Source organism: Prosopis cineraria, unplaced genomic scaffold (genome assembly GCF_029017545.1).
Source record: "Prosopis cineraria cultivar Desert tree isolate PC_DT_omini unplaced genomic scaffold, ASM2901754v1 PC11, whole genome shotgun sequence".
Classification (NCBI taxonomy): domain Eukaryota; kingdom Viridiplantae; phylum Streptophyta; class Magnoliopsida; order Fabales; family Fabaceae; genus Prosopis; species Prosopis cineraria.
In genome coordinates, this window is record NW_026555342.1 from 11,749,333 (window position 1) to 11,772,466 (window position 23,134).

General features: G+C 30.7%; 1 protein-coding gene across 1 annotated transcript; it reads right to left on the minus strand.

The window, feature by feature from the left end:
* Positions 1-256: 256 nt before the first annotated feature.
* LOC129286105 (cysteine-rich receptor-like protein kinase 10) lies at positions 257-1,882 on the minus strand. The gene is given in 8 exon segments (XM_054922129.1): positions 257-792; positions 887-1,037; positions 1,149-1,347; positions 1,350-1,385; positions 1,544-1,598; positions 1,600-1,671; positions 1,674-1,759; positions 1,867-1,882. Coding segments are annotated over 8 exon segments (957 nt in total). The 3' UTR covers positions 257-450.
* Positions 1,883-23,134: the final 21,252 nt, after the last annotated feature.

The window sequence follows — 23,134 nt, forward strand, 5'->3', positions numbered from 1 at the left end:
TATAGTTGTTATATAGATTTATGTTGTAACAGTAATGTACTAATTCCCATTTGGTTGGCTATTAATTATTCTCCTCAAACTATATCTTCCAAATTTTGGGATATATAAAGATAATAGAATAGGTCGCGAAATATTATATAATATAATAACTTAACAACGAAAGATATCCTCACAGCTCAATCTCTTAACATCTTACTGATGATAAATCAGTTGACAGACTTGTCAACGTGACACTTGTGAAATAACAAGGTGACTCTTACATAAGAGCTAGATAATTGTTTAAAATTGGAAAGGCAATTCTGTCCTTAAGCTTGCACTTGACCTGTAAAGTATTCCATAATCCTCCTTTAAAGAGAAATACACAAATGGCGTGTTTTAATTTTTGATACTACACGTCTACACCCATTTGACGCAATAATGCTAATTTGAGTATTTAACTGAACAAAGGTACTAACGAGGATGCAAGTCAGTAATTGCATCTTCATTCACAGACCGTTGCATATATTTACTTGCAGAACGATCCGAAGTATTCTCAAAAATTGCAAGATTGTTTAAATCTGTTCTATGGCGATCTACAAAAGATGCAGCTGGCTCTTGAGGATCTGACAAGGTGACGGAATGACTACTTAGCATCACCAAAATAGATTGGATTGCAGGTCTTAGAGCTGGATTTTCCTGAATACACAACAAGCTTATATGAATGCATCTCATGACTTCATTCCTTGAACAAGAACTTGTTAGACTAAGATCCAGCAATTCTAATGGCGCCCCTTCCCTCCAGAGTTTCCAGGCCTGCAGATCCATTCGTATATAATTAATTTTTTTTTCAAAGATTTTGATCTTTGTAACTACCATTTTAGTTTATTTACTTTGATAATCTACTTACATAGCTTAGCAAGTCTTCAGCATGGCTTGATATATAGAAAGATGCATTCTTGTTGCCACTAATGATCTCTAGAATTAGGACACCAAAACTATATATATCAGATTTTACTGAAATATGACCATGCATTGCATATTCTGGAGCCATGTAGCCACTACAAAATAACACACAATACATATTATGTGGCAAATAATCTCTTCTCTAGTTCATTATAAATTATGAACAAAACAGCTAGTATATGAAAATATTGACTTGAGTAACTTACTAGGTCCCGACAACTCTACTTGTGCTAGCTTGAGTTTGATCAACTCCAAAAATTCTAGCTATACCAAAGTCAGATATTTTTGGATTCAAATCTTCATCCAACAACACATTGCTAGCTTTAAGATCACGATGTATAATTTTGAGCTGAGAATCTTCATGAAAATAAAGTATTCCCCTTGCAATGCCTTCAATAATTTGCAACGCTGTGACCAATTCAATTTATCTTTGTTTTCGGTTCCTGTAGGGTTAATAAGAAGCAAAATTTAAACAATATATAAAAGGTTAATTCACATCCCTACTTAAGTTCAAACCAATTATTAATAAAGATTATATGATGGGCGGGTGATCGTATGTGTACCTAAATGCAAAAAAAAAAAAAAAATCCACAGAACTTACGAAACAGAAAATTGTCCAAGCTTTTGTTGCGCAAAAATTCATATACGAGTATCTTTTTCTTCTTCATCCAAGCAAATCCCTTGTAACCTTACAAGATTTCTGTGTCGAAGTTTTGCCATTGTAGCTACTCTACTTCATTCTTAAATTCTGGTACACCTTGTCTGGAACTACTTGACAGTCTCTTCACAGCTAACTTTGTCCGCCAGGTAAAATACCCTGCTTATAAAATAACAACGACTAAACTCCATTAGCAAAAACCTAATTAATCATTGTATGATTTGGAGAGTGATTGGGACATCCATCAGGAAAATAGATTTGCATACCTGTATACCTCACCATATCCTCCTTGACCTACTTTATTGTCAGGAGAGAAGTCGTTTGTGGCTGATTTGATGGTAAAGCCAAATCAAAACGTAGTGGCTCTGCACTTGAAATCTCATCAACTGCATAACCGAACACAAAAATTGATCAGTTGCCCAAGACTTTCTTGCACTACTCTAGCTATTTAAAGTACAAACGTTGAGAACTGTTAGTTCATGCGAAAATTTCTGATATCATGCATTCAGCAAAGGTCCTTCTTACTTCCATGTAAAATGAAAATTGCACGTGTATCTAAACATGAAAGCTGATCCCATACCAGTTTGTTTAGGAAATGAAGTATTCTTCCTTGCTCTCCATTTTAGGCACAAAAAGCAGGGATACTTGCATATGATAGTCCGCTGCTGGAACTGCTATGGCAATAATTGTCCTAGCCGAAATCTTGGTTTTATCTGAACAAATAAAAATCCAAGTCACCCACACACTTGTTGCTGGATGTATTGTAAAATAAAGATATGCTCATGATTGCTTATCATTCGAAGTGGACTCTGGGGGACTCTGGGGGATGATGAAGAGAAGGCAGCGGCGAAAGCACGTTTATAAAAGGGGTACAATTCCATACCTTACGTTTGCAACTGAGGGCGCGTGCTATTGCCCCTACCCTCCCAAAACAGCAATTGGGGTACTCTCCGATTGTTCTGCTCAGACATTTATGACATTCATCTCCAGATATATCCGTGTGCACTGCGCCAGAGTATATAGAGTCTGAAAATCACTGTAGTTTTCTTCTTTCGTCGCAAATTTCTTGTTTCCGCCACCGTACGCCGCGTTCTTTCGCCACCGCATTCATGGTGCCAACCACCAGTCCGCATAAAGCTGGTCGCGTCAGTTGCGTTGGATTTGTTATGCAGGATGCGCGTGGGGTCATCTTGCTCTGTGAGAAGAAATATGCGTTGGAGTATCGTAACGTGCACTTGTCGTACCAGGCCACTGCTTGTGTAGTATTGGGGCATCGCATGATTTCTTTGCTTGCCATGGAACACAATGCTTGACAGGCCGGAACGGTAACGTCTCCACGGCAGAGGAAGAGGCCGTAGACGGTGCCGCTGTTTTGTCCGACGGAGGTGTTGTAAAAGCCATCCCTGCGATTGGCGTTTGAGGAAAGGCTTGAGAGTAAGCGGACAAGATTCGCCTCGTATGTGCTGTTTGGGGCATAAGTTGGGGCCTGAACAATAGACGTCTGGCACCTGGCCTTTGGTTCTCTGCAATCAAGAAGACTACAAGAACAAGGAGTGGAAGGCCTTAATAGAATTCATGAAGCGAATCATTAATTTTCTGATGATCAATGTGCCGGTTCACACTACTTGGGCGTGATACTCGACTCATTTAAGAGACGCCTCTGGGATTTTTAATGTGGAAGCCTTGAAGATATGGAAACCCTTGACCAAGAGACGTGTGCTGGGACTTTATCGTGACTGCTTCCCTGCAGCTTTCAATTTCTTCCTTTGTTTTTTTTTTAGAGAACATTAACTTTCATTAATCATTAATTAAAAAAAATAGTGAAAGATAGGAACTAAATTAATTAATCTTTTTTTTTTTTACCAACAATCTCCTAATTTGTTAAAATACGAGAAGACTTTGGGTCGTCTCGGTTTTAGAGTTAATAATTTTAGCCGGGGAGCTCAATTGAAGTGGGCCTTGAAATAGTTGGATATATATATATATATATATATATATATAAACTAATATAGTCAAATCCTATTACCCTAGCCCCTGGGTTTTTGGATGTATTCGAAATGGTCCAAATACTGAAATTGTTAAAATTTTCCCACTTTTTTAAGCAGTTTTAATTTTGAGTGAAAGTGTAAATTAATTTTTAAATTATAGGTTTAGAAGTATGTATGATCCTAAACTTATTTTTAATATAATATTCTCATTTACTTTTGAAAATGATGTAATTTAGCTTTTACTGATAACAAAAATTTATTTTAATCATTAGTTGATCAGAAATGATAGAAAATGACTCCAAAATTATGAAAAATGATCAATCAAATTTTATTTCTCAATCAAATGAGGGTTAATGTGTTTGGATCCTTGTCACAAATTTTTGGGTCCTTTGTTATCCTTTTTTTATTTCTTTTTTGTAATTTTTGGGTCCTTCTATGTTTTTTTTTTGTCAATTAACTATCAAAATTAATTCTTTTTTTATGGTAAGGGCTAAATTGCATTTTTTTAAAAGTTGAAAGAAATATTGTATTAAAAATAAGTGTAGAGACTCAAATGCTTTTGACCCTATATTTTAGGAGCTAATTTGTCATTTGACCCTTTAATTTTAAGCAAACATAACACTATAACACACACCTTTTTCTACCCATGTTAATGTAAAACAAAGTATTAAAGAGTAAAAGTGACAGTATATGAAATAATCTAGGGAAAATGATACTAAAATGTTATTAAAATATATAAATGACAATTAAATTCCTTAAAATTTCATAATTCCTTTAAAGTCCTGGGATACCTTTCAAATATTAATAATTTATGTTAAATGATTAAATTTCTCCTTACTTAAAATAAAAATAATGAGTCTAGCTTCATTTTCCCAATTACAATTTTTGTTTAAAAATCACAACTTTTGTTCTATAAATTAAAAAAATTAAAATAAGAAATCATAACTTCTCACATGAAATTTCCCTTTATAATGATAAACAAGTTCTAAAAATAATCAATCTAAATCAAACTTTTATTTAATCAATCACAACTTTGATTCTGTGAATAGTAAAATTGAATAAAAAAACCACAACTTCTCATATAAAATTTTCTTTATCATTGAAGTCTAGGTTCTAAAAATAACTATCACAATTTTTATTTAAGCAATCATAACTTTTTTTTATTAATCTCAAAATTAAATAAAAAATCACTCAAAAATCATTAATGTCACAAAGGCACCTAAGGACATAAGAGAAATTATGATATTTCAAGAGACATAATTATCATTATATATTTTGATAAAATTTTATTATCATTTTCTAATAATTTGTTGTGTTTATTTAAAAATGTGAAATGTGTGAACTGAGAGTTTGGGAAGGTGTCGTGACTTGTGAGTTCAAAGCAAAGGCTAAAATAATAATGTTAATTTTATTTTTTTAATTAAAAAAGAATTTAAATATTTGGACCAAATTTATTCAAGTTCAAACTTTGCCTGAATAAGTCTAAAATAAAATCTCTGATAAAAAAAGTCTAAAATAAAAAATAAAAAATTCAAATTGACTCACATTTGTTTGAACTTATTGCTTAATGAGGTCAGCTTGAATTTTCGCTATACTCTCGTCCAAGCTAACTAAACTTTTCATTATCCAGTGATCGCTAGACGACATATTTGGTGCATGGGGTCTGTCCCTGTGTTTCATTTGAAATATTTGAATGAAATATTTAGTTTATGCTCAGTAATTAATTTATTGTTGTAACCTATAGGATGATTTGATAAAATAAATTTTATTAATGATTTTTTAATATTTTCCTTGAAGTAGAGAGAGCTGAAATGATTGTTCTGTAATTATTGAGTTCTAGATTTTGATGTTATATTACATAAATGATATTTTTAAAAATTTATATTTTTGTTTTAAAAAATAAATTCACAAAGTGTCATTATTAAATTTTATTAATATATGTAATTCTATTTCAAATTTTTTGGCTTGCCTCGGGATAATTTTGGAAGAAGAGAAAATAATGCAAGCTGTAATTGATGAGTTCATTAAAAGCCCGGGTCCATCAATTGTTTTACCATAGATCGAGTCAAAGTCAATGGAACAGGTTGGCAAGTCGGGGGTGAAAATGACACGATGGATCTTCTGTCTCTATACACCCAAGCTATGTGAGTTCATGGAAGTCATGCGAGCTGTTAAACCATTAATGGAAGGTTTTATACATTAATGATAATTGTTGGGCATTTATGTCTGAAAATTTAAGATTTATGATGAGTTTTGGAGGTTGTTGGACAACATTAATAACTCTAAAAGAGTTAATGAAGTTAGTTTGAATTGATAGTTGAGAATTAAAAAGATTGAATGCTAAAAGAGAATTTTGGGATATTTATAGAACTGAAATTTGAAGCTTGAATTAATGTAAATGATGTATTAATGAGTTTAGACACAATTAATTATAGATTAATAGCCTGCGCACCTATTTGGCTTGGTAGTAAGTAATTGGAAGTATTAACTTGAGGAATAAACCTTCGACCTTTTAAAAATTTAGGTAATAAAAAAATATATTATGTGTATTGTTTTTTAATTAATTTATAATTTTTAAAAATAAATTACTTAACATAGATGAATACTTGACATAATTGTGTATATGTGTAAAACAAGTGATGTTTGAATTTAATATATATGAAATATCACCATCATGTTTTAAAAGAAATTGATAAGTTGATAAGACACGAGTTGTTATACCCAGTTTTGTACAATATATGAAAAGAAGTGAAGAATATGTTATTGGATATGAGATTGAGAATAAAAGTGATGTGCGTATTTGACAAAAAAAAAGGGTGATGTGTGTAAAGTGATAATATTTATAAGGCTCACGCATGAAAAATTTATGTGTGAATCAAATGAGTTTGTATTGTATATGAGAATATGTTAAAAAAATGTGAGCATGAACTCATTGCATGAACTTTTGGGTAGAATGTCTAAGAGATGAGTAGTTAAATTCATATGGTATTATTTGGCTACCTTTCGATAAACGAAGGCTAGCTCTATCCTACTAGTTGTTGAAGGATTGTTCCCATAATTAGTCAAGGGATTCAAATTTAGCTATCTCCCCTGTTGTCGAGAAGACTGGCTCAGAGTTTACGAAACCCTAGGGATCTGAGAATGGGAAAAGTTATGGTCTGAGAGTGAGTGTAGTAATCTTTGGGCTCGGGCACTCCTCACAATTGATAAACTTAGGTAGTACATTCACACAGATGAAGCTTAATTGATTTATAGCTCATAGTTTTAGTTGATGAAAATAAAGAGAAATCGATCATGCATTCTTATATGATGTATCATATAGTTGTTAAGTTTGTGGCAAGTCGTTATATTAATTATGCCATTGTCACATGGTTGTTGTTATTATGGCAATGTGCAATGTTATGCTCATTGGGTCATTGTCACATAGTTGTTAGTATGGTGGTAATGTATCTTGTGATATAATTTCATGGAAATATTGAAAATAAGATGAATCTTGTAATGGTATATGTGTTATCAATGAATTAAATGTGTACAAGTATTTGTCTTTCATATATGTTTTAATTGTCAATTAGTATGGAATTATATAAGACAAAACCTACCTTAATTACTGAGTGGTTTTACTCACTCTTCTTTCTCACTATTTATAAACTCTAACTCGGATGCGGAAAGGGAAAAGATTCTAAAAACTTAGAAACTTTTGTATTCCTGCTATTAGACCTCCCAAACTTTATTTTATGTAATTGATGGGATATTGCTAACTAAGAAAGGCATTTGAAAATGCTTGCTATTACGCCTGATGTCTTAAAGTCTATCAATATTATAGAGTCTGTCAATATTAATATATCTTAAATTAATGAGATATTGCACAAGTTGTAAAACCACTCTTCTAAAAATATGGTTGTGCAGTTTTAATTCCAGGTAAAAAATAAAAAGTGGTATTACATTTTATTAAATTAATATAATTAAAAAATATTTAATTCTAAATAATTGAATCAATATAATTTTAAAATCTTTACTTCTAAATAATTAAATCAATATAATTAAAAAATATTTACTTTTAAATAATTATTACATTTTAATCAAGAATGTCTTGTTTCAATCAATGAACTTACAGATTTTTAAGGGAGATGGGATCATTAACTTGTGAATTTTTTTGTCACTACTTAGCTTTTGTTTTAGTTTTCTGTGTTTTCCATCTCCTTGTTTTAAAAAAAATATATATATAAATAGCTTTATAATACACAATAATGTATTTTCTTTTTTTAAACTATTAAGTACAGCATGTGAGATAAGATTAGAAAAAAATGAAAGAGATTTTATTAGGAGCAGTATAGCATTTTTAAATTTATATTTTAGTATTTGGTCCTTCTTAATAATTACAATTTTTTAAAATCTTCTCCAATAAATATTATTTTCTTCAAGTCCTTCGTTATAATTTTCCTTTTACTTAATTGTAGAACAAAGTAGTTGCGGGCGTGGTTCCTAAAAGCAATATTAAAAAAGTCAAGAAACTGGAGGAGTGAGAATAGAAGCATGGATTTGGATTAGATCCATATCTTTAATATAGATGCTGAATATTTGTTTCATTTAAGTCATTAAAATTTAGATTAATGACTCTAAATTCTTACTCTACTAAAAATTAATGAATGAATTAATTTATTTAAAATTTTGATTTAAATTTCAACAATTCAAATAAAATAAATACTTCATGTCTAAACTAGACCTGAATCTACATCTATAGAAGTAGTAAGTAAAGAAGTGCTATTTTAACAGTGATATTCATAGATTCCATAGAGTTAATCACCACGATCTCGGTTTTGAATATTCTCATGATAAAATAAATTAAATATTATTAAATGTTTTCAATAATATCGTTAAAAAATCCAACTCAAGTTTTTTGTAAGAAGGAAAAACTACGGTGCTTTTTTTTTTTGTTAAAAAATAAGTTGGATTAGTCTATCAGTATTTGATAATACTTTGTAGTATTTTAGATTGTTTCCTGAGAAAATTTTTGAGAAATAATGAAACTTGATTGTATTTTGAAAGTTAGAGGATGAAAAAGAAACTAAATAAAATTAAAGGATGAAAATGAAACCTGCATTAAAGAACGAAAGAAATTATTTTAGCCGTATAATTATATTCCATATTTGCACCATTGGGGCTGCTGCAAAGAAGTGGAGGTGTTTTTTTTTTTCTTGCCCATTAAATAGTTAAAAAATCATATCTTATCAATTTTTTATTAACCATATCTTATCAATTTTAATTAATTTATTAAATATTTTTAAATTAAATAAAATCAATATAATCATTCATAATTATCCTTAAATCCTTTGAGACAATTCATCACTTACATTTCTGAGCTTAGAAAATAAAACCCTGAAGCAAGAATACATAGAAATAAGGGGATTTGAAACTCCCATGACAACACATGCACATCTATCACAGCCACTGTGACTGATGATTGCACACAGATATTTTTTCGAATTAAGATGATTGAGGTGGGGATTCTCTCTCTTTTTTCCCCATTCTTTTCTCATTCTTTTCCTTTTCCAATTATGAGATCAGGATTTAGATGATTCAAATTTAATCTCTTATAAAATAATTATTAAAATATTAATTACAAAAAATAAATAACCAAATTCAATCTACTAAGATTTAATTTGAATAGTTTAAAATTATAGTACAAATAAAATAAAAATATTTTATAAAAAATCAAATCTGCACTGTTGAAAATGTTAATCTTGTGGTTAGAAAAAGAAAAGATGAGGAAGAGGATAAGAATTGGGAAGGGAATTTTGAAGACAAACGCTGTCAATCAAAAGTATAATTAACTGTTGTCTGCTCCACATTTCCATGTTTATTCAACTTCTCCATCACCCAGAGGCCCTTCCGTTCGCTCTTTAAGGAAGCCAGTTCGTGTTCATCCGTTTCCTCTTGGGCGGTAGATTTTTCTCATTTCCATTCTTCCGTTTCATATTCCTGGAATTATCATTGTCTTTTCCCTTGCAGTTTCGATCTCTGAGGTCCTTTTGTTCCTCTCCTTTTACGAGGATATAATCCTCTATCATCATTCCATTCAACAGGCTTTTCTTTTCTATTGTTCCTCTCATTTTTTCCTTTACATTATACTCCTCCCTCCGGTCCCTTTTTTATGTGATTCCTACCAACCTCACCATACCAATGCAAAAAAGTAAAATGAATGAAAAAGTATAAAAATTTCAAATATACCCATATATAAAAAATTCAAAAAGTAATGTCAGGTTAATTTTTTTTTCTCTCATGAAGGATAATTTTAAAAATATTTTTTAAATATTACCTAAAAAGCTATCACTTATAAATAAGACTAAATGAACTTTTTAAAATGTGCCTTATAAATAAGTTGGGGGAATATCTTCTAAAGTTTTCCTTTTTGTGGTTTCTGTTTTGATATTTTATACAAAGTCTTTTGAACTTCAGATGGATCTCGACCAGTTTACTCCTCTAAAGATCTTCAAGAGGATGTCCTACATGATGACTTACCCGTACATGTGTGAATTTTTTGGATAGATAATCTTGGTTATTCCTCTCATGGCGATGCTGTTGATTTAGGCCAACTCTACCACCTCTTCGTGCAACTAAAGGTCAATCTTATAGTTCATCTCATAGGGATAGTGGTTTTTCTATTTCTTCATCAAACAAGCATGAAAACAAAATCGTTTTTGCTCATTCATCTTATGATTTTAGAAATGGGTTTTTTTCTAACCAAGTTGAAAGACCATGTTGTTGTTGACCCTTACTTTGCATTATTAGGCACTGTACTACAATATACGGGCGTGTAATTTGGCCTCCTTTCTGCTCTGTATAAAGTAAACAAAGTTTTTAGTGCTGCATAGATGTGGATATTTCCTGGCCCTCTCTTTGGTGTTTTTCTGTTCATTCTCCATTTTAGAACTAAATGACCTTATTTCACAAGCCTCTTTCACCATTATTCTTGGAGATCCGAAACGGAGAGGTCATAAAAGTGTAGATTGGATAGAGCTCTAAAAGACTGCGTTCGTTAACTAACGATAGGCCGCAAGAATCCCACTTAAATTGAAGTACAAGTGTGAAGAGATTCTTCTAAGATGTAATCTCTTCATTGCACTTACCATATGTAAGGTTGCCCTTAATAATCCATCATTAACTCCAAAATTGTGGTAATTATCAAACTAATTCAATTAGGTTACCAAGTTTGTAATATTTACATAAAGATGGTATTCCAAGTTTTCAACTTAAAAGAATATACAATATTCTTTTATAAACTAAAATCAAACTAAGATATAAATATGAAAGCATGATATTCTTATAACTTTCAAAACCATGAAAGATAGATGAAAATCCTTTTATTCCCCTAAATTGAGAGATGTGTTACGGCATAGCTCCCTTGCATAGTGCAGGCACAATGTTCTGCAGCGCGTTGCACGTTTTGATAGCATTTTCATTATCATTTTGACAACAATTCAGGCAACTTTGAACTTGTCTTAATTTTTGTGTAGGAAAGTTTTTTTTAAACCCTAGCTATTGACATAGGTTTTATTCCTAAAAGATTTCAAACAAAGGAGTTGGACACCTAAATATATTTTTACCATTCTTTTCTTAACCAAAAGGTGTCCAAAACCCACATACAAGTGCCAAAGCTATATTTATCATCTACACCATACTCAATAGGCTTAGGACTTCCTGTGCAACACACTATATACACAGAATAACTACAAGAACTCATTTCCAAGCCTCAACCCCTCAATATCAAAAACAATGGGGGAGGTCATGCATGGGAACTATAAGGATCCTCCCTATACTTGCACTATATTTTGACCTTGTTATTAATAATCAAATTTATTTACAATATTTGAGGGCCCAAAATACATCCCTTAATCATAAACATCACTATAATGCAAGTAGTTCAAAATGCCTTTCCTAGTTGGCAATATCCCATCACTTATATAAAATAAATGAGTTTGGGAGGCTTAATAACAGGAATACAAAAGTTCCAAAGCCTCTAGAATCTTTTCCCTTTCCACACCTGATCTAGAGCTTATAAAATATTGAAAAATAGGAGTGAGTATAATCATTCAGTAATTAAGGCACGTTTGTCCTATGTAATTGCATACTAATTAACAATTAAACATATATGAAAGATGAATACTCGTACACATTTAATCATTGATGACACATACAATTACAAGATTCATCTTATTTTCAATATTTCCACAAAATCATATCACAAGATGCATTGCCACAACACTAACAACTATGTAACAATGGCTGAATGAGCATAACATTGCACATTGTCATAATAATAACAACCATGTAACAATGGCACAATCAACTATAATGAATTACCACAAACTTAATGACCATGTGACACATCATATAAGAATGCATGATCGATTCCTCTTTATTTCCTTCGACTGAAACCGTGGGCTATAAATCAATTAAGGCTTTATCTGTGTAAATGGACTACCTAAGTTTACCAATTGTGAGGAGTTCCCCAGTGAAAGATCACTATACTCACTCTCAGACCATAACTTTTTTCATTCTCAACTTCCTAGGGTTTCGTAAACCTTGAGCTAGTCTCCTGGACAAACAAGTAGAGATAGCTAGATTCAAGTCTCTCGACAAACTATGAAACAGTCCCTCAATAAATAGTGGAATAAGGCTAGCCTTCGTCTATCGAAAGGTAGCTAAATAATACCATATGAATTTAACTACTCATCTTCCTAGACGAGCCCCTGCCAAAAGTTCATGCAATGAGTTCATGCTCACATTTTTTTAACATATTCTCATATATAAATACAAACTCATTTAATTCACACAATAAATTTTTCATCTGTGAGCCTTATAAATATTATCACTTTACACACATCACCTTTACTCTCACTCTCATATCCCAACAACATATTCTTCCCTTCTTTTCATATTGTACACAACTAGTACAACAACTTAGTTGTCTTATCAACTTATCAACTTCTTCTTTTAAAACATAATAGTGATATTTCATATATATTAAATTCAAACATAACATGTTTTGAACATATACACAATTATGGAAAGTATTCATCCATATCAAGTAATTCATTTTTAAAAATTATAAATCAATTAACAAACAATTACACATAACAAATTTTTCCCTAATTATCTCAAATTTTTGAAAGGTTAAAGGTTTACTCCTCAAGTTAATGCTTATAAGCTTACTATCAGGCAAATAGGTGCGCGGACTATTAATCTATAATTAATCCTGTCCAAACTCATTAGCATAATCATTTACACAACTCAAGCTTCAAATTTCAGTTCTATAAATACCCCAAAATTTTCATTTTTAGCATTCAATCTTTTTGAATTTCTTAAATTCCATCAACCCAAACTAACTTCATTAACTCCTTTAGAGTTATTAATGTTGTCCAATAACCTCCAAAACTCATCATAATGCTAAATTTTCAGACATAAATGCCCAACAACCATCATTAATGTGTAAAACCTTCAATCAATGATTTAAACAACTTACACAACTTCCATCAACTCTATTCGAGTTAGTGGACCAAAAATTAACTCTACTCAACAAACACTACAACATTTTTGTCTTCTAACAACATTTAGCTTTGCAACAGTTTTGAAAGTGTTGCCTAATGTGTAAATAAGCAACATTTTTTAAGCGTTGCAATTGATTACTACTTTAAGCAATTTATATTTGACAACATTTGAAAAATGTTGCTTAAAATAGAATAGGCAACACTTTTAGACTATTGAACTTCATTTTTCAAATAGACTATACTAGAATTGTTGCCTATACAATGACTTTTTCACAATAATTGAAAACTGTTGCCTTTAAATGTTTCTTTTTGGAACATTTAATAACAATTGCATATTGTGTTTTTATACATAAAAACCATTCACTTTTACACTTTTAATATTTTTTGTTATACTTTTATTAATTAAATAATTAATAGATTGATTATTTAAATTATTAATTGTTTAAATTAAAAAATTACTTAAAAATTATCTATATATATATACACACAAAAATTAGCACCAAATGACATGATAGTAGCTTTGGAAAAGTAGTAAGAGTGATTTTTGGCTCCCTTGAGATTCAAGGTTCCAATACCAAGTATAGAGAGAAATTCTAATTTTTTTCTATTTTATATCTATACAATAGTTCTTAATTGCTGCTTATTAAAATATGATAGGCAACATTTTAAAATTGTTGCAATAGATTGACATGAGAACTGTTGTTTATTCTTAAAACTATAGGCAATAATTTTTTAAATGTGTGGTTATAGAATGCAAAAACTGTTGCCTTTTATAATAGGTAATACTGGAATACGTACAAGTTCAAAAATGTTGCATTTTTTTTAGGCAATAGTTTTCATACTTTAAGCAACAATTTTCAAACTGTTGTTATATGGCAAAAGTATTGTAGTGAAACCCTAACCATAAACTTAAGAAAATGGGTTGAAGAGGAAGAAGAAAGGGCTAAAAGACTTACTCTTAGGGTTTGATAACTTAGAAACACCTCCATGTTTCTTAAAATTAAAGCCCTAACAGAGTAAATTCATGCTCTTTTGTTTTCTCCTTCTAAATCTTCTAAATCTTCCCTTTGATTTCAGCAGAAAATGAGCCATGTGCTATGGCATTTGGCATAAAGAGCCATGGCCACATTATTTTGTGACCATGCATCGTGATAGATGCTTCTTACATTGTGGTGGATGGCACAGAGAGGCTCTCCCTCCCTTTCTCAGCCTATTGCATTGTGATGAACTAAAAACATGCCGTAGTGTGTGAAACAAAACCACACTTCATCATTTTCTCCCTCTTCTAGGCATATATGGCTCGAACTCAATCTCGGACCTATTCCTAGGGCTATACCCATGCTTGGATGGTCCCTTAATCTTCTCTAACCATTCTCTAAATCAATTCTACTAAATTAATTTTGATTATCTCTTTAATTAACTAAGGAATTAAAATTTAGGATGTTACACTGTGAACATGGTAGATGAAGAATTATGACAATTTTTTTACTTTATTAGAGATAATTATTTGTTGCATGTATTAGTGAAATCTATATATATTATTATCCTCCAAAACACCTTCTAGTATGCTTAGCTATTTAGCCTTGGTTTTTTTGCTTCTTGATGCATAATAGACAGATAACAATTTAAAACATATTATAGGTTGCAATAGGTTTTTTTTATTTTATGTATACATCAATATCAATATCAATTAAGAGAGATGTTCGTGGCTCCGCGCACGTGCACACACACAATTTTCAAATTCAAATTGTAAATCGCAACTTTCACGAGAGCATTAATTGATGCAGTTTTCTCCATTACGGTCCAGGTCAACTACCATTTTATATTATATGTGTGTGTGCATGTGCATGCTTTTTAGGGAAACATTTTTATAGGTAATGGTTAGACAGGTGATGTACTAGACTTATATATGCTGACAAAATTTATTTATAATGATTTCAAAATCTGAATTTGGACACATGTTTTGTAATTTACTCATTTCTATAATGATGTGAGGGCATGTGGAAGGTTTTTTTTTCATTCAAATCTTTGATATGAAGAATTTATTCTTGATACTTAATTCATCTAAAATATGTGAACTAATTTTTGGTTTAATTTGATGATTTCTACATATTGGTGCAAACAATGGATTATTCTATCATAATATGTGATACTGCTCTTATTGGTCATACACTCATACTCCTGCAATTTCCATAAATTTTAGAGAGTGTCTTGCAAAAGTCATGTATTGGAAAAATAAATTCATTAGTTTGTTTAATTAGGTATACTTTCTTTATTTGTTTGAAAGTGAAAGAGGCTTAATGTTTTAAATAATTATCATATTGCAATTTTTAAAAATTCATAATCCTTATTTTACATTTCTTTCTTGTAGAGTACATGAGATTAATGCAATTGAGCATGTTCTTCTTTGTCAAAGGACAGGATGTATAGTCTTTTGTTTCTAATTCAAACCTGAAATTTTTGTTAATGTAGAGCCATGAATTTCTTAAGTGAAAGTTGACAAAGTTATTAAAAAAATTAGGCTTCCTAATTCGCATAGGGTTGAGGCCTTAGGATTCTCAGGAGGCACTTAGATCCTGTGGATGCAGAATGTTGATATCAAAATCATTGCTAATCACTTCCAATTTGTTCACATGGAAGTCTCTTATCCTACTGCAAATCAAAGTTTCTTGTTCTCAGCTATTTATGGCAGCCCTCAAGCTCACTGGCGTAAGCTCCTTTAGAAAGATCTCTCTGTATTTACCCCTCAACACAATTGCCCATAGGTTTTGGCAGTTGCCTATAATGCTATTTTGTCAAATGATGAAAGGAAAGGGGGTTCTGGATGCAATGTTGTGGGTTGTGGTTTATTTTGGTCTTTTTTAAATTAACATGGGCTAGTGGACTTGGGCTTCAATGGCCAAAAATTCACTTAGAGGGGTGGTACTTTTCTAGTGCGACTGGATCGGGCTTTGGGCAACCAAGCTTGGATTAACTCTTTTACCTCTTGCATAATTAACCATCTCCCAAAAATTTCTTTCTAATCACTGTCCCATTTTGGTCAATTTGGACTCTCTAAAGCATTTCTCCCTAATGGATAAGCCCTTTAAATTTCTGGCCTCTTGGATTACACATCCAGATTTTTCTGACCTTGTCAAGCGATCTTGGGTTGATAATACAAATATCAAGGATAAAGGCCTTCACTGCTGAAGCTAAGCACTGGAATGGTTCCAAAAATCTTATGGTTCCAAAAATCTTCTACAAATATCAGTGTTTCTTATCCTGGATTCTGTCTATTTTTGGTCATTTAGCAATCTCACCCAGATTGACGCCTTTTTTCTCTATATATTTTTAGTAATACTTTCCTTTTTTTTTTCAATTTGAATATTTTCCCGTAACCGATCACAAGACATTCTTACTATTTTTTTTGTCAGCGTTTTTTTCCCAACATTTCATGAAATATTTATTTGACATTGTAACACGCGTCATAACAAAAAATCTGTTATTCCTTAACAGAACGTGTTCAATTAAAAAAATTAACGTTCATTAATTTTCAACCTTATATATACATATATATATATATGTATATATATATATATACATATATATATATATGCATATATAAATTGATGTTCACACAATTTAAGCAAACTGCAAGTGTACGGATCAAATGTAATAAAGCGAATTAAAGTCATCCTACAAAGAACTAAAGCAACAGGAATCAGACACAATAGAACTTGTTTTCATCTCAATTAAGTTATCCAATTAAAGGTAAAATTTTATTAAATTAAAAATAAATATGAATAAAATAAAATAAGGTCAAAGAATATATCTAAGGTAAGATTAGCAATTAAAGAGCACCCTAGAAATTCTAATCCCTTTCACTTTGCTATTCAATTCTTCTAGTTACCACATTTTAATTTAACTTTAAAATTAAGGCTCTAATTTAGATTTTGTATCGGTCAATTACAAATTCGTGATTTAATTTATCATATCTCTATTTAATATTTTAAGAGATATTTATTATCATGTAAGATATTTTTAGTTGATAAGAAGCTATATATATATATATATATATATATATATAGCTTGTCTCTCCATCTCTCACAATCGAGATAATTATCATAATTTTTATTTTATAGTGAAATTGCTTGCTTGTTGCCCATGAGTTTTTGTCCCTCATATAGGGGGTTTTTCTATGTTAAATTTTTTGCATAATCTTTTATTACTTTTCTCAAACTTCTCCATATTTTTCAATTATTATATTCTGTTTACTTTGCTAATTATTTGCGCACTTACTAACAATAATCAATCTATTCAAGATTTGATTTAATACCTAGCCAACCATCATTTGAGCTTATTTATTTGGTAATTTACTTACATAGCTTAATAGGTCTTCAGCACAACTTGATAAATGCAACTTTTTTTGTTAAAAAATGTAAGACATTTTTTAAGAGGTTGGATGTTCAAAAATATAGGGCATTTTTAGTATTTCAAGGTATAATTATTGCTTTTTTTTCAAAAGTACCTCCATTAAATAAATCATTTTATATCTATTTTAGGGTGAAATACCGTATTAAATAAGGGCAAACATGAAAAGATAGGGTTATTTTGAAGATAAAAACTACTTTATTGAGAGATAAGATTGGTTAAAAATGCCTTATATTTTTTAATAGAGAGAGTAATATATTAAACACTCTCTCACATCTACCACATCATATTATTTCCAAAAACTACTTAAAATAGCTTCTTACAATAATTAAAAATATATTTTTTATTTTAATTATTTTTAAAAGTTTAAATAAATATTATAAAAAATAAAAAAAATATATACATGTCAGTTTTGATTGATATTTGGCCGAGCTTTACATACTCTGGAGATATGTAGCTCTGCAAATAGCATACATACATGGTAAATCATCTCTTTTCTCTAGTTTGTTAAATATTATGATGGAAAATATTAATTTGGCAAAATCTTGATTTCAGAAACTTACAACTACCACCAACGAACACTTGTCTTTGCTTGAGTTTGGTCAACTTCAAAATGTCTAACCATACCAAGGTCAGAGATTTTTGGATTCAGACCTTCATCCAACAATACATTGCTTGTGCTTTGAGATGGGGATGTATCATTTTGAGTTGAGAATATTCATGAAGATAAAATATTCAGTGCCTTCAATAATCTTGTAATGCTCTTATCAATAATTCAATTTATCTTTGCTTTCAGGTCTTGTATGGGGTATATATACATAACAAGCATGTGTAGACCATATGATAAAATTATATATATTAATAAATAGCCCTACTCAAGTAATACAAACCAATTATTAATAAAATGATATGATTGGATGAGTCATCGTATGCGTACCGGTACCTAAATGTTGAAAATAATTGTACAGAACTTACCAAACAGAAATTGTCCAGCTTTTGTTGGGCAAAAATTCATATATAGACGAGCATCTTTTCTTCTTCATCCAAACAAATTCCAGTAACATTACAAGATTTCTATGTTGAAGTTTTGCCATGGTAACAACTTCATTCTCAAACTGTGCTACGCCTTGTTTGGAGCTACGTGATAGCCTTTTCACGGCCAACTCTTGTCCGCTAGGTAGAATGCCCTGCATATATACCATAAAAATAACCAAACTGTTAAAATCCCTTTGCAAATTAACAAATAATAAGTTTATAATTAATTCTAAAAGTAATTCTGCTTTTCATCAGTGAAATAGACTTATATGCCTAGTAGACCTCACCAAATCCTCCTTCACCTGGTTTATTGTCGGGAGAGAAGTCATTTGTGGCTGATTTGATGGTATGCAAACCAAATTCTAGAGACTCTACACTTGAAATCTCAACTACGTGACCATACAAAAAAATTGATCGATTTCAATTTCCACAGAACTTTCTTGCAAAATAGTTTGACTGGTCGAAGGGAAATTGTTAATTAATTAGATCGTTGTAATTAGATTCATCATATTAATCGACGAAGGATACTTCCTTAATCATTACTTCCACGTAAAGTGAAAATTGCAACGTGTATCTCAATATGAAAGCTGATCATTATCATACGCATGCCAGATTGTTTAGGAAGTAGGAACTGAGGAAGAGGAATGCTTCGTCCTGGCTCCCCTCTTTTGGCACAAGAAGCAGAGCAAGAGTAGCTAGTAATGTGACTGTCACTGTTGGTACAACTATGGAGATAATGGTTCTGGCTGGAATATTGCTCTTGCTTTTATCTGAACAAATAACAAAAATAAATTAATTCCACCAAAAAAAAATATAAATAAATTAATCACATTTATCTTTATTAATTTATATACGTATTTTTTACACAAAAATTTTAAAATTGAAGGTATTTTCTTAATCACTAATATAAAAAATTTAAAAATCTTTGGGCCTGTTTGTTTTTTGTTTTTGAAACTGAAAATTAAAAATTTGTTTGGATAAGTGTTTTTTATTTAGTCGTTTTCAAAACTGTTTTCATTTTTTATTTTTAAAAATAACAAAATAGAAACAATTTTAACTTATTTTAATTTTATTTTTCTTATTTTTAAAATATAATATATTTAATTATTGAAAATTATAATTAACTTGATTAATTTTTATTAATACTCACAATCATTAAATGCCTATAACCATCACTATTAATTTATTTTTTAAATTTTAAAACTTTTTTTAATTGGCATAACCAAAGAAATTTTTATTTTATTTTGTTTTAAAAATAATTTTTAAAACTGGATTATAAAACAGTTTTTAAAAATAAAAAATGAGAACAGAAGCCAACAGGCCATTTATGTAGGAGAAATTTTATGCATATTTAAAAAAATAATTCATATAAATTTACTATTTTCAAGTACATTAATGAAACTTCACTTCATGCCATATTAATCACTAATAAATTTCTAAGACTAATTTTAGTTTGTGCTCCCCCCCCCCCGGGGCGATGAACAAGTTTCTTTAATTACAAATACTACAAAGGGTTTCACAACTATTCTATTCAAATTCACAAGTGTCCATAAGAGGGATTGAAATTCTATATAATTTTTTTTTAAAATACAAGTTTTAAGAAAGAAACTCACAATAGACCCTCTCTCAGATTCACAAGTCCGCTAAAGGCGAGGAGGTTGAAATTTCATGCAATTTTTTATTTTTCCTAAAAAATAATAAATTTGAAATAGTGCTTCCAAAAAAAAAAAAACAAAAGATTCACCGTTTTTCTTTTCAGATTTATAGCTTTTTCTTTTGGTCGAAAGTTTAAGATAGGGAGTTGAAGTTTCATTTGGTCAAAACTCAGAAGTTATAGATTTCCAAAATTGCCAAACTTTGCTTCTTTGGTCACAAATAATTTCTTGCCGCCGTACGCCGCTTCTTTTTGCCACCACACTCAACCTATTGCTCGACAGTCTCATAAAACCACTCTGGTCTGATACATTGCCGGAGGTCCAATCCGTAACCATGGGGTTATCTTGCATTGTGGAGAAGAAAGACTGGTTCGAGTATCGCGTAACCAGCATTTTTCTTACCAAATGATGGCTTCTTTCATCTACGGGCGTTTCACGAGGATATCTTCGATTGCCTCGGAAACACATTCTTGACAAGTCGGACCGGTGACGTCTCCGGGGAAGAGGAAGAGGCCGTACACGGTGGCTCTGGGGTTGTTTTGCCCGACGGTGGTGTTGTAGAATCCAACGCTCTGATTGGCGTTCGACGAAAGGGAAGAGAGTAAGCGATTGAGATTGGTTTGGTATGTACTGCATGGGGCATATGTGGTTGTGTCTAGACAGAATTGAGCCTGGCCTTTGATTCTAGCCATTCAAAACATTGCTCCTTGGGTCCTTTTTATTTTCTAAAAAATTTTCTTGGTTCTTTATACAACTTGTTTTTTTTTCTTATTTTTGTAATTTTTAAAGCAAAATTCCAAAAATATCTTTAAATAAATTATTTAAAAAAAGTGTAATGTTTTAATTTTTTTTAAAAAATATTCTTATATATTAAATTACTCTTTTTTAAATTTAAGGATAAAACTAAAAAGTGAATTATTTTTAAAATAATTTTATTATTTTAATTAACTGCCTTAATTTAAGTGATCTAGTTAAAAAAAATTATAAAAAGGATAGGATAATATAAGATAAATAAGAAGAAAAGCATAAATAGAATTTGGGAAGCGAATCACTTTCTGATGATCACATCGACATATGAACTAATATTAATCGGTCGTTCTTGTAGTGAGTAGTAGTACAAGTGTACAACAGTACAAGACGAAGGCTCTATTAAATGCTTTAGCTGAACTCGACTACACACCCTTCATTTATAGTGAAAACCTTGGGCCCACATCAGTAGTCGGAATCTTGGCAGCAAAAATTTCGTTAAAATCCTGAACAAATTTATTTAAAATCAACCCTTAAAATTTTAAAATATCAGTTTAGTCTTTATAGATATCATTTGTACGCAATTAAAATTAAGTTTTTGAGAAAAATGACACAAATAATCCCAATTCCTAATGTCAATTATATAATTTTCATACAATACTAATCAATTTTCTTTATATGAGTTGTTCATGTACATTACTTTATTTGTTTTTATTCATAGTGGTATTATGTTATTAATAAGAGTTGTAAATTTTTCTGTCAGTTATTTATTTTTTATACATCAGTTGTTTATTTGGATTAAAAAATTTACAACTGAGGTTAGGATTCAACTGAGGTTAGCAAACTAAGGTTAAAAAAAAGTCAGTGAATGTAATGTGATTTATATTTAGATATTTTTTTTAGAAGTCAGTTAGATAAATTAAATTTCTTTTTCATGATTTAAGGTAAAAGTCAGTTGAGATATTTAACGATGAAAATAAACCTAAATTTTCTTGTCTACATTTTTGTTACTAATTAAAAGTAAAAAATATTAAACTTAAAATTACAATTAATAACTAAAAAATATTAATATTTTAAAAAATATAATAAAAAATTCAATTCTAATTATATAATATTTATCTAATAAAAAATCAAAATATTTAATTACGAAAAACTAAAAATTCAAGTCCTCATATGCCAAGATCGACATTCCTCCACTATCTTCAATTCATACTATAAGCAAGCATCATTCCTTCGCCATCTTCAATCCCAAGATCCCAATACTTCTAACTTGACACATGATCAACGAATGACAATGATGATCATTTTCATGCAGAGAAGCGCAGATCTGGTACGAGAAGAATGGATGACGATAGTGATGACACTCTTGAAGCAGGAACACTGTATCAACCCAAAAAGAAGGGACGACGACAAGCAAGAATCAACACGAGCAACACACATGGTTGAGATCAAATAGTAGTAGCGGTGCCGGTGGTAGCAATCTTAGGTAAAATTTGACAGTGCAAAGTAAATGAAGGTGAAAATAATAAATGAAGCAAAGCAAGGATTTGAGCAATGGAGATAATGAAGAGAGAGAAACAGCAGAAAGGGGAAGGGATGACAGCAATGCACATGGTGGAGATAAGGTCTCGTGGCGGCTATGATCTCTCATCAGATTCGGAGAGTGAAAGGCAACTGAAGGGTGAGCAAGGGATGAGCTAGCATAGGGTGACAACAATGAAGGGTGTAACACCCTGTCCTACTATCTAAACATTTAGCAAACAATTATCGAAGAATAAAGGCTCCACCCACTTTATTTAATTCAAAGCATAATTTTTATTTTGTGACATCATAGTTCAAAATATAACTAAATTCTAGAAATATTAATCCAAGCCAGTTTATGGTGAACTATCGTCCAATAACTAAAAGCAGATAGAAAGAAAGAAATATAGTTTAAAAATGATAAAAGGTCCAATAGTCAGTGCAAAAAGTAAATATAATCCTATATGTACTGTGAGGAGTACAATAGCCAAACGCTCATTCCTCTGACGCCTTCTCTTGATTCCTACTTAGGCTTTCTCCTAACAAATGTTAAAGAAGGGATGAGAACTAGCGTCTCAGTAACCCAAAGTTTAATCATACATGCACAAACTACAACCACACAATTATACA